Raw genomic sequence first — 15446 nt, forward strand, 5'->3', positions numbered from 1 at the left:
CTTTCTTTCCTATCTGTATGCTCTCTTAAATTTTAATCTTGTATTCCCCAAATCCTTCAGACATCACCTTTACACCTCACCACTGTCTCAAATTGCAGTCCAAAACTCAACCTACCTTTTTTCATCCTTTCAAGCCTTTTCTGTCTTAAACCTGTTTTTCCTCCAGTGCTTAAAATGTCTATGAATGTCACCATTATATTCTTAGTTACGCTCTAAACCTGTGATTTGATCCTTTCTTTGAAATCCCTAGGTCTAGGATATTGTGGGGTCTTACAGTTTCTGTCTTCCATATCCGCTTTCACTACCATTACTCTAATTCAGGTGGTTGGCCCACTACAACTTGGACCATTATGTGTCCTAACTGGTCTCCCTGCCTCCAGTCTTCCATTTCCATGAGAATCACCCGATCAGTTTAAAAGGTACACTTATGGGCTCTATTTCTAGTGATTCTAATTTAGTAGATTCAGATTAGGGCCTGAAATCTTCCCTTTCATTCAGGACTTCAGGAGATTCTCACAATATAGGCATCTCATTTTGAAAAACAAATCTCCAAAGATTGGGTCCAGTTATTAGGCTTTCCAAAGCAAAATAAATACTCATTTATTCTGTAAATATTTACTGAATACTCACTTTGTATGCCGCTAGGTATCCAGTAACATACAAGAAAATCTTTGTCCATTACCTATGTCCTCTTTGTATGTGCATTTTCTGGTACCATGAATTTCCTCTTTCATAGTATTTATTCCACTGTAATTGCTTATTTCAAGTCTCCTCCAGTAGAAACTAACTGTGTGACAAGGAAAACTTCCCAGAAGCACATACATAAATCAAGACCTGAAAGATGAGCTTGTTAGATAAAAAGGTAGGAAGAACTAACTAACTTCTGGACAGAGGTAACAATCTATAAAGAGCCATGGAGCAAAGTGGTTTCAAAAAGAAATTCAGTATGAACAAATGGTAAATTACATGGGTGGGAGAGGAATTATGGCAGCATGAGGCACGAGTTAATGAGACCAGATTAAAAAAGAACCTTGTAAACCATGTTAAGGAGTTAAGATTTTATCGTGAAGGCAAAGGGAGGTAGTCAAAGATTTGAAGCAGGAAGTAGCACGATCAAATTTACATGTGATTTTTCTGGACAACCTATCAAATAAACTCAATTGTTTTAGTCTGGCATTAAATATCTGGCTCTAGGTGCTCTTTCTAGCCTTAGGTTGTTTATTGGTCCGTTTTAGACATGCAACACTCCAAACAATCTGGGGCGCGGGGGTGGCTCAGTCCGTTGAGCGACCGACTTCGGCTCAGGTCACGATCTCGCGGTCCGTGAGTTCGAGCCCCGCGTCGGGCTCTGTGCTGACAGCTCAGAGCCCGGAGCCTGCTTTGGATTCTGTGTCTCGCTCTCTCTCTCTGCCCCTCCCCCACTCGTGCTCTGTCTCTCTCTGTGTCAGAACTGAACATTAAAAAAAAAAAAAAAAAAAAAACACACACACAAGCTGAATTACTTGACATTCTCTTAACAAACTACATCATCATCTTCCTCACGTTTTTCCTCTGCCTAGCACATTCATTATTACCCTGCCATCTTCAAATTTCTGGATCTCACCTATCCTTCAAGGTTTAATTCAAATAAATCACTCCCCAATTCCCCCCCAAACTCATTTATGCTCTTTCTTCTCAACTCTCACTGTACTTTTTGTACTTTGCTTTTGACACGTGCCACATTCAATCTTAGACTGCTATTTATCTGTCTACTGTTAATTCCCCTTACTTGACAGTAATACTCCAGAGAAAGGAGAATATGTCATTTAAATAGGTAATAAACATTTGAATGGCTGAACATATAATCTTATTACATGATTGATTGGAATACCTGGCATGTATGCCAGGGAAACGGTTACCAAATCAAAAGACATTTATAGAGAATTGATAAAAATACCCTTCTCTGTCCTCTGTGATAACCTGCAGAAATAGAGTTTATTTAATTAACATCAAAACAAATCCCACTTGGTTTTTTTTTGTTTTTTTTTTGGGGGGGGCAGAAGAAAGATATAATTTAACAAACTAGGCAGGATATATTAAGTCAAAGGAGGGAAGAAAAGGAACACTAATTAAGTACCTGCATTCTTTTATTTAATCCAAACTTACAGGCATTATTTTCATCATCTCCATTTTTCAAGTGGGGAAAGTGAAGCCGGAGAGATTGATCTGACCAGTATGATACAATTACCAATAGAGCTGGGAGTTTTAACATAGGTTTGTCTCAATTCCTGGTTCATGTTTTTCCCCTAGTCTACTGGACCACATTACTTACCCGAGTCTATTCTGTATTTACCTAATTCTTTTAAAGGAGACTGTTGGTATATTGGCGGAATTAGACCTTGCTCTTTGAATATTATTGGAGTTGAAGCCAACTGATGACAAGGTTTCCTTTGTGGGGTTTTAAACAGGTTTGGTTCATAACTGATTTTATATCCAGATTCTTCTGTGGGTTCAGAATTATAAGGTGGAGCTTCTAAACAAAGTTCTTCAAACCAGTTAAGGCTTATTGGCCCTAAATCTGTAAGAAAAATAAAAATTCCATCTTGGTTTTAATCAGTGACAGGTAAGTTCATGAACCAGTAAAGATCATAACAAAGAAAAGGATGCTTGAGACTTTGACTGTAGATTATTTTTGTTAATGCATATTAATTCAACAAGAGCAGTAATCTGTTCTCCCTCCAATCTGTAGCACGGTCTAACAAGAGTTTACAAACGTTACAAGGTGATTGCTCCTAGCTATATTAGTTAGCTTTTCTAAAGTTTTCTTTCTCTTATATTCAGGATTCAGAAACAAGTCATTCATAGCAAGAATGCATTCCACAGATACAATTTAATTACAAAGACTACATAAAGGGATGTGACAAATCTGTCAGTACAGGAACATGTAGACTCACAAATCAAATGGAATAAAAAGACTCCCTCCTGTTAAAGAGAAATGACAAAATTTCTACTACGATCTATCTACCCTTAAAGTAGTGATTCTCAATGTGTGGTCTCTGGACTACTGGTGGTGGGGGTGAGGGTGGGGGGTAGGTCCCCAAGACAAATTCAAGAGCTCCATTAGGTTAAAACTATTTTCATAATAATACGAAGGTAACATTTCTTTTTTTCACAATGGTGACATTTGCACCCTTGGTGTGTAAAACTGATGACATCTTTGCATGAGTCAAGGCAGTAGCAATAAACGGGGCTAGTAATTGTATTCATCATCACGCACTTGTCAAAAACAAAACCAAAAAACCAGTCCAACTTAAAATATCATTAATGAAGCAGTAAAAATTATTTTATAAAGCCCAACCCTTGAGCACATCTTTTTAATATTCTCTGTGACAAAATGGAAAGTATGCATCAAGCATTTCTGCAGATTAAGTACGACAGTTGTCTAGAAAAGCACAAGTGGTGAGTTATGAGCTGAATTAGCACTTTTTCATGGAAAGTCATTTTTAGTAGAAAGAACAACACATAAGACATTTTGAGTTGAGTGATTTGGTGAACATTTTCTCAAAAATGAAGTGAGCCTATCACTGCAGAAAAAAGTTTGTTGCCAGTGAGAAAATGACAGCTTTTAAATGGGAATTCGAATTTTGTTAAAGTTTATTAAGCCTCTGTAAACTTATCTTCTTAATCTTAGGAGATTTTTCTCATGAGATTAGTGAATTAACACATGTGATTTTTAACGCTTAATACAATGTGTCAATATATGGAATATTTGTAATCCACAACACTGACATTTTACAATTTATCAATACCCAATGTTACGACATGGATAAAAGATTTATTCAAAGTGCAAAAAAGACTAATAAAATTAAATGTAACAAGAGTATAAAAAGCTGACGATATGGTTTCCAATTCCATATTGCAACTCTTAAACTACCACTTGTCAATTTTTTGTGTATTATCAAAGAAAAATACCCACAATTAACTGAAGACTATTAAAATACTCCTTTTTCTCAACTACACTGGTGTGTGAGGCTGGCTTTTCTATATATACTTGTACCAAAACAACATACTGCAACAGATTAAATGTAGAAGCAGGTATGAGAATCCAGCTATCTTCTATTAAGCCAGATATTAAAGTGCAAAATTGTAGGGGCACCCGGATGGCTCAGTCCATTAAGCATCAGACTTCTCAGGTCATGATCTCAAGGCTTGTGGTTTGAGCCCCGCCATAGGACTCCATAGGACAGTGTGGAGCCTGCTTTGGAATCTGTCTCCTTCTCTCTCTGCCCCTCTCTCTCTGCCCCTCGCCTGCTTGCGTGTGGGCTCTCTCTCAAATATAAATAAACATTAAAAAAAATTGGAAAACAGAGCCACCCTTCTTTTTTTGGGGGGGGGAATACAGTTATTTTTCAAAAAAATGTTATTTATGTTAATATGCAATAGGTTTATCTTTAAGTGAATTAATAAACATTTTTTTTTCAAATTCTTAGCTTTAATTTCTATATGGTAGTCTGCATAAACAAAAGCTCTCTGAGGTCCTCAATCATTTTTAAGAGTTTAAGGAGTATTGAGACTAAAAAGTTTGACAACTCCTCCTGTTAAGTAACATTACCAACGCTTCTGATTTGCTAGAAGGTCTGTGCTTTAAAAGCAATTCTTCCTACTACTAATTTTAAGAGGCTGGTCTTTTGTTTATCCCCAGGGTTCTACACTTATCATTTGGCTAACCCTAAATGACCATTTTCTCAACTGGATGGATGACTCCAGAAGGAACAGTTTACAGTGTAAACAAAACCGTCAAGTATTGGATTCTTTTCAGCAAGCATGCATATTTACATATTTTTCTGAAAACATTTTCTCAAGGCAAATGATCAACTTTGTCAATACCTGCTTTATTGCACCGCGTCCTAAAAATTTCAAAAAAAGTTGGTCTCTCTTTGCACCCAATAGGCATTTTTATCTACAATATTACTCCGATGCTTGGTAACTCTGCAAAAACAAACAAAAACACACCAAATACATTTCACAGGGATGCAGTCCTTGTTAACTGACTCTAAGGTACAATCAGAAGCAGGTAAACTTGCCTAAAGTTACATTGTTTCTTTACCTCGGTCCTATCTTTTGGGACTGTAGCTGAACTCACTGCGAGGATGGGAGCGTTCCGTGTTTGTGCTGTCCAACGGAGTCGCCACTAGCCACATGAAGCATTTGAAACGGGGGAAGCGCGACTCAAGAACAGCATTTTAAATGTTTACTTTCAATTAAGTTAACAAGTCACGTGCCGCTAGGGGATGCTGTCAGTGAGGGGTCCTATGAGAGGTAACTATCTTTGGACAATTTCAAATCAGTAAATCTTCGTAATACAGCAAATGCCGGAGGGTTTAAGCAAGACAGATACAGCGTACCAGGAGCTGTAAAACATTTTCCGGAATTACGATATTCCGTTAAAGTTAACTTCATCGTCTTTCCAATTAAGGAAACTTCAGACTGGGACATCTGGGGCAGCTAAGGGGCAAATGCTGGGCGGGTGGCGGGGCCCGAAGCTGGGAAGTGGAGTCCCAAGGAAGCGCCAGGGCTCGAGTCCGCTCAGCGGAGGAGCCGAACCCCTGGCCCTTTCTCCCAGTCGGTGCGAGGTTGGCACCGACCGTAGAGGGCGGGAGGCCGCGGCTCCCACCCCGGGAACGAGAGGCGTTTCCCCGCCGCCTCACACCGGCCCGTCCGTCTCCACCCAGCCAACACTAACCGCCTCCGCTGGTGGAGCTCTTTTTGGCCGGAGAAGGCTGACAAAAACCGCGCCGACACCTCGACCAGAAATCTGAGCCGCAGGCTCGTTTGCGCGGCGACCCACGGTTCTGACAACAACCGAGGCGCAACCCAGCAGCTCCGCCTCCGCCGTCCCTGTTTCAGACGCTCGCGCCAAAAGCCCGCTCCCTGCGCACGTCACGCGGTGACGCCATGACGCGCACGCAACGTGCGCGCCACCCGGAAGTCAGACTCTGCAGCGTCCGTGTGGCGAAAGCCGGGCGCTTTTACGGCTGCTGAGCGTCCGGTCTGGAACAGCGTAGAGACGGAGCTGGGGTGCTTCTTGTCTTCTCCCTGAGCCTTCGGAGTACCAGGCCGCGCTGCTGGGGGGGCGACCGCGCACAGAGTGTACTTCGCCACTCCTCATTCCCTCTGCCCCACCCCACGTTTGGGTGACCGCTAGGGTACACGGCCTGGGGTCTTTGAAAGACCTTTGTTCTCCCCTAAGAACGGCGTCCCCTAAAGTGGCCCACCTTGGGAACCCCCAGAGTGGGCAGTGGTTGTGGCTAACTGCCTTCCCGGTTGCGTGCTCTGCATAGAGTGGAAAGGGCTGAGATTTGAAGTCAGAGAACTTTAGTTCTAGTCCCCATGTTGCTCTTAGGTGGCAGCTTTCCAAGACCTCTAAGCCTCGAAAAATTGTGAAATGACCGTAGCTCTCCTGCAGGTGTTCCCCCCTGCAGGCTTCCGTAGTATTATTTATATTCTTACAGCGGCCAGTCACCTGTTTTGTGCCTTTCTTTTCTCTAAGTCGCCTTGGAAGACTGGAATCTGTCCCCATCGTTCACAGGCTCTGTGACCTGGGTAGCAGGAAGCTTAATTACGGCTGGCTGGTATAACCTAAATTTTCTGGATTCTGGTGTGAGAGCTGCTTATAGACCTTGCTGCTGTCACAAAGCTCTTGAGCAGTAAACAATGAAACAACTTTAGATTAGACAAAGGGTGGGCTCTTCTTGGTTACATAAATGTCGTTTTACTTTGATCCTTTTCTTTTGTTCTAGCAGGAAGCCTTACCAGTACAGATAGCAAAGTTTATGATCATCTAGGTCTAAATAGCAAAGGAACACACAGCTCTCTGATCCTTACCCAGTTAGAGTTACCACTTAACACTCATGAGTTACTCTGCTTTGTGCTTTATAGGTAATATCACATTTAATCTTGTAATCCTATAAATTAGTTAGTATTGTCAGATGGGGAAACCAAATCACCTGGTTAAGTAACTTGCCTGCTAACAAGGCCCAGGTTTCAGTTCAAGTCCTTTTGATTTCGGATACTTAACTATCCTGTGATTAAGTTTCCATTTACCCTCTAAATCAGGACAATTTGCTTTTTTCACCTTTTGGGACAGTGGCCCTCACTAGGAATGACTTAATGAGAGCTGTTGGCATACAGTACAACCTTCTAAAGTACATTTTCTCACCACATACACCTCCCCCCCCCCCCATAACTTTATTCTCCTTGCTTTTGTGGTACCAGGGTCTTTACATTCATTAACTCTGCCGTGATATACTTACTTCCATATACTCTTCTAGTATGCTCAAATTATGCTCAAATCATGCTAATGAAAGCACGTGTGTGAGTAAGAAGTCTAAATGAAAAACAGCTTTGAAGAAAGATTCAGGAGGAGTTGAAGAGATAGAAAGAGCAAATAGGTATCAGGTGGACATTAGACCTCTGTAGATGGGTAGATCTCCTGTCCTCCTTTAATTAGGGAAATAGGCAGCAGCTCCCATCAGAATCTGAAATAAATGGAGAAGCTTGGAATGGACCTAAACTAACTTGATCAGGAAAAAGAAGGGTGGATGAAGGTGGAAGGCAAAACAAGGAGACAAAGCTCACTGGGATTTGTGCTGTGCCTGGGTGCTGGGTGAGCAGATGGAACGCTTTGTCCGCGTTCCCTGTGGCTTGTACCAGGGCTATGGGAATACGATGCCTTTGGGCCAGCCAGGACTCTATGAACACAAACAGCCTGACTGGAGGCGAAACACTGGTCCCCCCACTTTCCTGGCCAGGCCTGGGTTGCTGGTGCCCGCAAATGCCTCTGACTACTGTATGGACCCTTACAAGAGGGCGCAGCTTAAGGCCATTCTCTCCCAGATGAACCCCAGCCTGAGCCTGCGGCTTTGCAAGGCCAACACCAAGGAGGTGGGGGTGCAGGTGAGTCCGCGGGTGGACAAGTCTGTGCAGTGCTCGCTGGGTTCTCGCACCTTGCGCAGCTGCTCCCCTTGGAGCAGCTCAGGTCACAAGGTACCCCTGCCGGCCTGGGGAGTCTATTCACCAGTGATAGGTCGCAGGGGCTTGATCCAGCTGCGAAAGGAGGGGGAAGACCAGGAGAGGAAGGCACTTTTGGGTCCTGCGGAGGCCAGCCAGCAGCAGCAGCAGCAGTCACCACCAACGCCAAGGTCTGAAGAGGACAAACAGGAGGAGCTTTGCCAGCATGGGTTGGGGGAGGAAGGTACCCCAAGCCCTCAGGAAGGGAAGAGCAAGCAGACACAGGGAGTCGGTGGAGCAGATCTGCTCCGGAAACCCAACTTCCAGGTGAACTTTCTCCTCCCTGTCCTCAGTCCTCCGCTCGCCTTATCCTCTCTTTCCTCCTTTCCATTTCTGGGGTAACAGAGAAAAAAAATCTTTCACTTTATACTTGACGAAGGAGAGGTAGTTCTGATAACATGTTTTAAATGGCCTATATGTTTTGTCACTTTTTGGTAGAATAGGGTGCTAACTTTAAGCATGTGAAACTCAGAAGTCTGGTAACCATTGCTATTGGGAATGAGGAGATAAGATGGGGTTTCAGGTCTGCCAAATATGTGACCAGATTTTCTTTTGGGGGAGATTGTGCTGGTGGCATTGTTGAAAGAACATTAGAAAAGTTTGAGAGGAGAAATAAGAATCTCAGAGTAATCCCTGAGCAATGAAATGCTAAATTAGCATAGTAGCCTTGAGGATAGCTATGAATGAGGTTAAGGAAGCTTTTTGTTTTTTCTTTTCAAGTTTATTCATTTAATTTGAGTGAGAGAGAGTGTGCAAGTGGGAGGGGGGGGGAGGGGGGAGAGAGAGAGAGAGAGACTGAGAGAGAATCCCAAGCAGGATCTGCACTGTGTGAAGCCTGATGTGGGGCTCAATCTCACAAACTGTGAGATCATGACCTGAGCTGAAATCAAGAGTTGGATGCTTAACCAACTGAGCCACTCAGGTGGCCGGGCTTTTTGTTTTTTTATACAAAGCCACAAGGAAAGAGGATCTGGCTTTCCCCCCAAAGATTGTAAAAGACTTTTCCCCCTTATCTGCAGTTTTTGGAACCAAAATATGGCTATTTTCACTGTAAAGATTGTAAGACCAGATGGGAGAGTGCTTATGTGTGGTGCATTTCTGGAACTAATAAGGTAAGTAAAAGCGAGAGGGACATGGGAGGAGGATGGGGCAGACAGATGTTAGAGGGAGAGCATTTCCTAATGGAACGTGACCACAATGCTGTCTCATTCAATTGGCATCCTTCGTGTCAGGCACTTTATCGGTACGTGGTTAATGTTTGAACTGAATTGGACTGTCCACATGAACACTTGAGGCTCTCAGAACTGGTGTTACATTTAGCTCGTTAGTTCTGCGGAACAGAATTGCATGTTATTTCGGTGAACTCTTGTGTCCGGTGGAACTGTCTATAATCATTTTTTAGTTGGTGTGTTTTGAACCTGTTGAGACCTTGGCTCTAGGCAATTTCCACAGCTTGTCCACAAGGTGGCGCTATAAGAGAAATAATTTATTGTAAAGGTTCGCCTTGGACAGACTTGTGTAGGCTAAGCAGTTTTCTCTCAATTGAATTAGTTGTCAACGCATTAAGATTGGGAAAGACTTTATGATCTGCATTTCCAGTTTCCCTGATTAGACTCTGGTCGCTATAGACTCGATGAAAACAGTAGGCTGGGGCGAAGCAGCTTCTCTCTCCTTTCACGGGGCTTGTGCACTTCATTTTGCAACAGCTGACATCTGGTCTATCTCATTAACTTCAACAAGCATTTGAGTTGGAGTCCCCTGTGCTTTCACGTTTTAGGTACTGCTTTTCTGGCTAAAGGCCTGTAGAAGGAGCGGGTAAGGAGGTGTGCTAAGACCTGAATGAAAACTTGACTTTTCATATTAGCCATTTACTAGACCCTGGAAGCAAATAGATTTTTGTACTATGCCAGAAGAAAACCAGTGGGTTTAATGAACATGCTCTGAGATGCTAGGATAAAAGGAACAAGACCTAGGACTTCTCCTTAAGACATTTATTCTCCTAGGAGATAAGATGCAATGTGGTGATAGACACAGTGGCATTTGTGGCCTGGAAGTGGTGCAGAAATAACACAGGAGGTGGCTGATTAACCCCGTCAGAGGGAAGGCATCATGATGTCCAGGCAGGATTTTTGAGGCTAACTAGGAGGAGTTCACCAACTGAAGCAGGGAGAAACTGTGCACCAGAGAATGCAGAGTTGAGAAACAATATGTATGGGTGGTAACTATAAATAATTTGAAGTTCAAGTGGGGAAATAATGAGAAAATGAAAAAGTAGAGGCTAATAGACTAAGACAGAAGGCAAAGGTCAAGGGTTTGGCCTTCATGCAATGAATAACATTATAATAGTTACTTCCCATTGAAGATTTTTACTGTGGTACTTTGTGTACATTGATGGTTGCCAGAATTATAGAAAAAGCAAGTGGTAGTATCTCAATTTTACAGGTAAGGAAATGAGGTTCAAAGAGTGAGAAAAAGGGACTGATAGCACTACTTAATACCTCAGGGTGGAGGTTGGGCAAAAGCAGGGCACAAAGTGGGGAAGAGATTACTTAAGAACTGGGAGCCTAAGGTACATATAATCTTGTGTGTATATATATGTATATATAAAAACCCCTTATTTCTCTTTAGGTTTATTTCAAACAACTGTGTTGCAAATGCCAAAAGAGTTTTAACCCTTACCGAGTAGAAGCAATCCAATGTCAGGTAAGCATGTAGAGCACTTTTATTGAGTCTATAAGGTTACCATTCTTAAATAATGAAGCTTCTGTGGCAAAACGTTAGGATTTGATAGATTGGGTATTTGAATAGGAATGTTAAGTTTTCTATGCCTTGAATTTTTATAACATTTTAGAAAAATAATTCTGGATTTTGGGGCATGTAGGAGAGGAGACATATTGACCCTTAAGTTGCTTTATACTGTATATTTATGTTTGGGCCATATATGTTGTTTATCAAACACCCTTTGTGTAATTTGGATGTAGTAATTTTTTTTTTGAGTTTTTAAATTTTAATCCCAGTTAGTTAACATACAGTGTTACATTAATTTCAGGTGTACGATATAGTGTTTCAATAATCCCATATGGATGTAGTAACTTAATAGGGAACCTGTATTAAGCTTTTACTATGTACCAAACTTTGGGCTAAGTGCTTTACATGCATTATCTCCTGTAATCTAAACTTTGAGGTAGGTGTTATCCCCATGTTCCAGACCAGAAGGCTAAAGTTGATGAAGAAATAACTTGCCCAAGTGTAAGCAAATAGTAAATATTAGAACTTTGATCATATTTTATGGTGTCTCCAGGGTCTAGGAAGTCACAGAATTAGGTCTCTAAAACACCTTGTAGAGACCTCTTTTTAAACTTTTCAGAGAAGTATGGCATAGTTGGTTTTCATAACTGAGACATTTTTAAGATCTCAGTCTTTCACTTAAAAATATTTTTTGTCCTACTTAGGAATAAATACTTAAAAAACTAGTCTAACAGTTTATGAATGGTTTACCTTTAGATTTTCTAGTTGGACATTCTCATTTAATCTGTTTATGTTTAATATAATGTAGGTTGAAATATATTTTCTTATATTCCTCTTGTGTTCCATTGAAGTGACTTTTTTTTAAATAAAAAAATAATTTCCCATCTCTATTACCTTGGTAGTTATTCATTGTTTGCTATTCTTCTGGCAGTTACCTTAGACATTCCAACATGATTCTTTGACCTATCAAAGTCTGCATAAATCATTAATAATACCTGTCCTTGACAATACAGTGAACTTAGAACACTCTAACTCCTTATCACCTCATCCTAATTTATATACTACTGTTGTATATTTTAATTTTAAACATAAGGCATTATTTTATATAGTCATTCATTTAGCTTTAGCTACACATATTTCCTTTCTGCTGCTCTTCATTCCTTTTTGTATCTGAGACCACTTTTCTTTTACATGAAGAATATGTTTTAATATTTACTGTAGCACAGGTCTGAAGGTGACACATCCTCTTTTGCCTGGATGATGGTTTAAAGGATAATTTTGCTGGGTATAGAATTTTTAGGTTGGCAGTAGTTTTCTTTCTGCTCTTTAAGGGTATGACCTTTATTGTTTTTGAAGTTGGTTATTAGCATTACTAATTCCCCTTCTTAAATCTACTTGCTTTTAAGATCTTTCTCTCTGCTTTGTTTTTCAGTATTTTTACAGTTAGATGCCTAGTTGTGGTTTCTTTGTATTTATCTGGTTGAGATTCATAGCATTTCTTGAATCTATAGCTTGAAGATTGTTACCTGTTTTGGAAAATTATCAGTTATAATCTCTTAAAATATTACTTACACCCCCATTATCTCTCTATTCCAGTTACTCATATTAGACCTTTAACCATATCCCTTATGCCTTTTATGTTCTTTTCTGTATTCCCTATGCTTTTGTCCCCCTTTGCTCCAGTTTGTATATCATCTACTAAAATAAACCTAAAAAAATTTTTAAAAATGTATTTTACAAAACCTCTGAGGTTAATGCTCTTTATCTCCCTTTTAGAAATGAAAACTTAGAGGTTAAATAGCTTCTTAAAGTTACAAGATAAAGAGTGAAAGGATTTTATCAGGTAGGTCTATTTCACATTTGAAGCAACCAGTGGAATAAGGCTGTAAGATAGGCCCTTGAATGAGATCTGTTAAAATGCTAAGAAACTTACACTAAAGGAAACTTATTTCACCTATGTCCCTCATAATCGTTTGTATCTTAGCACACACTTTTAAATAAAGAGGCCATAACATTACAGTCTCAGTAACTCCTCCCTGTTTGCAAATTTCAAGTACTCAGTCAGTGCTATGTAATGATCACATTTAAACAGAATTAGCTTAAGGTTTTGCCAAAATGTTGATGCTTCAAGGTTCCATAAGAGGGGGGAAAAAACATCAGCCAATGGACATTTTACCCTGTAGTGCCCCATCTCTCACTCTGTCTTCCGTTTCTCTAATTCTTTCTTCAGCTATTTCCAATCTGCTATTAAATCCATCTGTTGAGTTGATTTAAGTTACTCCGTTTTCAGTGCTATAATTTTTGTCTTTAAAAAATAACTTCCAGTTTTCTGCTGAACTTACCAGTCTTATTTCTTTGAACATGTTAAGCATAATTATCTTAAAATCTGTACTACATAACTCCATTAACTTAATGCCCTATGGTTCTGTTGCTATCATTGTCATTTTCCATGTTTTTCAAATTTGTTGTTATATCTCCTCATGTACCTCATATGATTATTTTTGATTGAGTGTTGACTAGTGAATATGAAGAATTACAGTGATAATTTGAGGCCTAGGATAGTATCTTCCTTCACAGAAGATTTGCTTGCTTCTGGTGGGAAGATAGGGATATTAACAGTTCTTAGATTGCTATTTTCTAAACAGGGTTGAGCTATTTTGAAACTGGGCTTTAGCATCTGTAAAAGCTGGTCAATTTTTGGTTCATCTTTATTCTTAGGTTGTAACCTTTCAGGGTCCCAACACAAAACCTGAACTGTTTACCAGGTCTTTCCCATTTTGGCATATTTAAGATTATCCATCAGCTACATTAACTTGTCAAACTTCCTTTCAGCTTTTCACTGTCCTTCATTTCTTCCAGAATTGGCAGACCTTTAGGGAGGAAATAGTCCTAAATGTCAGGCTCCCCTCCACTTCTGGGTTTCTTTCTCTAATGCTTTGATAATTCTGTAGTGCTTCAAATAGTTATTTTTAAAAGTTATTTCTTTAGCTCAGCTTTTCTAGTTATCCTAAGCAGGTGGCTTGGTCAAAACTACCTAGTACACCATTGCCAGAAACAGAAACCTACCTTTAGAGTAAATCCTTATTTATATTTTTATTTATTTTTTCCACAGTAAGAGTATTGTGAGGATTAAATGAATTTATATAAAGTACTTAGAATAGTGCATGCAGCAAACACCATGTGAATAGTAGCTACTAGAATTTTCTTATAAGGATGCATACTTGTCACTGGAAGAGTGGAAGTTATAAATGTAGTACAATGTTTCATAAATAATTTAGACTTTGGCAAAATGAAGATTCCTAGTTCCACAATATAAATTGTAAAGCTTGACTTTTTTTAGCTATGGTCACGTGCAGAAAATAGAGCTGTGATCAATTTTAAAGATAAGCAGGGTTGAGAGGGTGTACAAGGGCAGTATACTGGTCTCCATGGGGTGTGATTTTTTTTTTTTTTTCTTTTTTTATTTATCAGAAGACCGAATGTGATAATGGTTAAGAATACTTTATAGTGAAGATAAGGCATTTCTGGAGCAAGAAGAGAATTAGCTTCCTCTACAGTACCCTTCCCCCTAGTTGTGACAACCAAAAAGCATCTCCAGACATTGCCAGATGTCTGCTGGTGGGTACAGTACAGCTGGTTGAGACACTGCTCTAATGTTTTCAAATATTCCAGCCTAGATAATCAAATTGCTTAATACTTACTCACTGCCTCTCACCCCTACCTGGCTACAGATGTAAAAACCTATTAGTGAAGAAATTCTATAAACTCTAACTTCTCAAACCTTTTTCTGTCATGAGATCCTCTTGGTTGGCTTAGCAGTATTGTCTCAAATACTATCTTTGCTCTTTGATCTTGAAAAATGCACAGCATTTAGTGGGATGTGAGTATCTCTGTACAACTTGGTCTAGGACTTCTCATAGGACTCAAAGGAAGATGACGATATCAAGGATAGGGATGGTGGGGAGAAGTATTTTAATTTGAGGATTATATTTGAAACACTGATTTAACTATTTAGTGTCCAAACTGTTCCTTGTTTTCTAAAGACCTGTTCAAAGTCTCGTTGTTCCTGTCCTCAAAAGAAAAGACACATTGATCTAAGGAGGCCGCATCGACAGGAACTGTGTGGTCGCTGCAAAGACAAGAGATTCTCCTGTGGCAATACTTACAGCTTTAAATACATCATGTGACAGGCAGTATGACTTGTACAGGACACCCAAACTTTCCTTGTAACTTACGGTACTGTTCCTTTTTTGCAACTTAGCTCTGACCTGGTATTGGAAAACGGACTAGGCTTTTGTACTTTTTGTAGGTTGCTTAACAATTGTACAGTGTGAGTAGAATAAAATAAATGCATGTAAAATAGACCATGAAGGCACATTAATTGGTGATCTCGGGGTAAAAACATCCATACAGTATTGGGAAATGGTAGATACTGTCACTTATATGAAGGGAACAATAGTCATTTGACAAACTTTTATCAGCTGGTTGTTCTAAGCACTGGAAATACAGAGATGATGAGGGGCAAGGTCCTGGCCTTCAGCTATACATAATAATTGTAGCAAATGCTTAAACAGCATTTATTATGTGCTATGGATTGTAACTCATTATAGCAGCCATATTAAGTGCAAACTATTATACCCCCTCTTAAG

General features: G+C 40.0%; 2 protein-coding genes across 6 annotated transcripts in view; one reads left to right on the top strand and one right to left on the bottom strand.

Moving 5' to 3' along the window:
• Positions 1 to 5901, bottom strand: part of BRCA2 (BRCA2 DNA repair associated) — a 60463-nt gene extending 54562 nt beyond the window's left edge. The window contains exons 1-3 of one of the 4 annotated variants that reach the window (XM_058687965.1): positions 5723 to 5895; positions 4867 to 4968; positions 2333 to 2557 (exon numbers count right to left, since the gene is read on the bottom strand). In XM_058687965.1, the coding sequence (XP_058543948.1) occupies positions 2333 to 2557; positions 4867 to 4933 (292 nt within the window). In that variant the 5' untranslated portion in view covers positions 4934 to 4968; positions 5723 to 5895. Of the gene's footprint in view, positions 1 to 2311; positions 2558 to 4866; positions 4969 to 5086; positions 5686 to 5722 lie in introns of those variants that run through there. The other 3 variants (XM_058687950.1, XM_058687957.1, XM_058687972.1) reach the window with 3 other exon arrangements.
• Positions 5902 to 5953: 52 nt separating this feature from the next.
• ZAR1L (zygote arrest 1 like) lies at positions 5954 to 15161 on the top strand. 2 transcript variants are annotated; one of them, XM_058688021.1, is made up of 4 exons: positions 5955 to 8316; positions 9069 to 9161; positions 10678 to 10752; positions 14841 to 15161. In XM_058688021.1, the coding sequence occupies exons 1-4, from the start codon at positions 7654 to 7656 to the stop codon at positions 14982 to 14984; spliced, it is 975 nt and encodes a 324-aa protein (XP_058544004.1). In that variant the 5' UTR covers positions 5955 to 7653; the 3' UTR covers positions 14985 to 15161. The 2 variants fall into 2 exon arrangements, with proteins under 2 accessions (XP_058544011.1, XP_058544004.1); XM_058688028.1 differs by lacking the exon at positions 9069 to 9161 and having other exon boundaries at positions 5954 to 8316.
• The last annotated feature ends 285 nt before the right edge of the window (positions 15162 to 15446 follow it).

Source organism: Neofelis nebulosa, chromosome 1, assembly GCF_028018385.1.
Source record: "Neofelis nebulosa isolate mNeoNeb1 chromosome 1, mNeoNeb1.pri, whole genome shotgun sequence".
Lineage (NCBI taxonomy): Eukaryota > Metazoa > Chordata > Mammalia > Carnivora > Felidae > Neofelis > Neofelis nebulosa.

Bases quoted from the DNA above. Each gene is read 5' to 3' on its own strand.
- ZAR1L (XM_058688021.1), top strand. From the start codon at position 7,654: ATGGAACGCTTTGTCCGCGTTCCCTGTGGCTTGTACCAGGGCTATGGG. The intron at 9,162-10,677 runs GTAAGTAAAAGC...ATTTCTCTTTAG, and splicing joins GCATTTCTGGAACTAATAAG to GTTTATTTCAAACAACTGTG. The intron at 10,753-14,840 runs GTAAGCATGTAG...TGTTTTCTAAAG, and splicing joins TAGAAGCAATCCAATGTCAG to ACCTGTTCAAAGTCTCGTTG.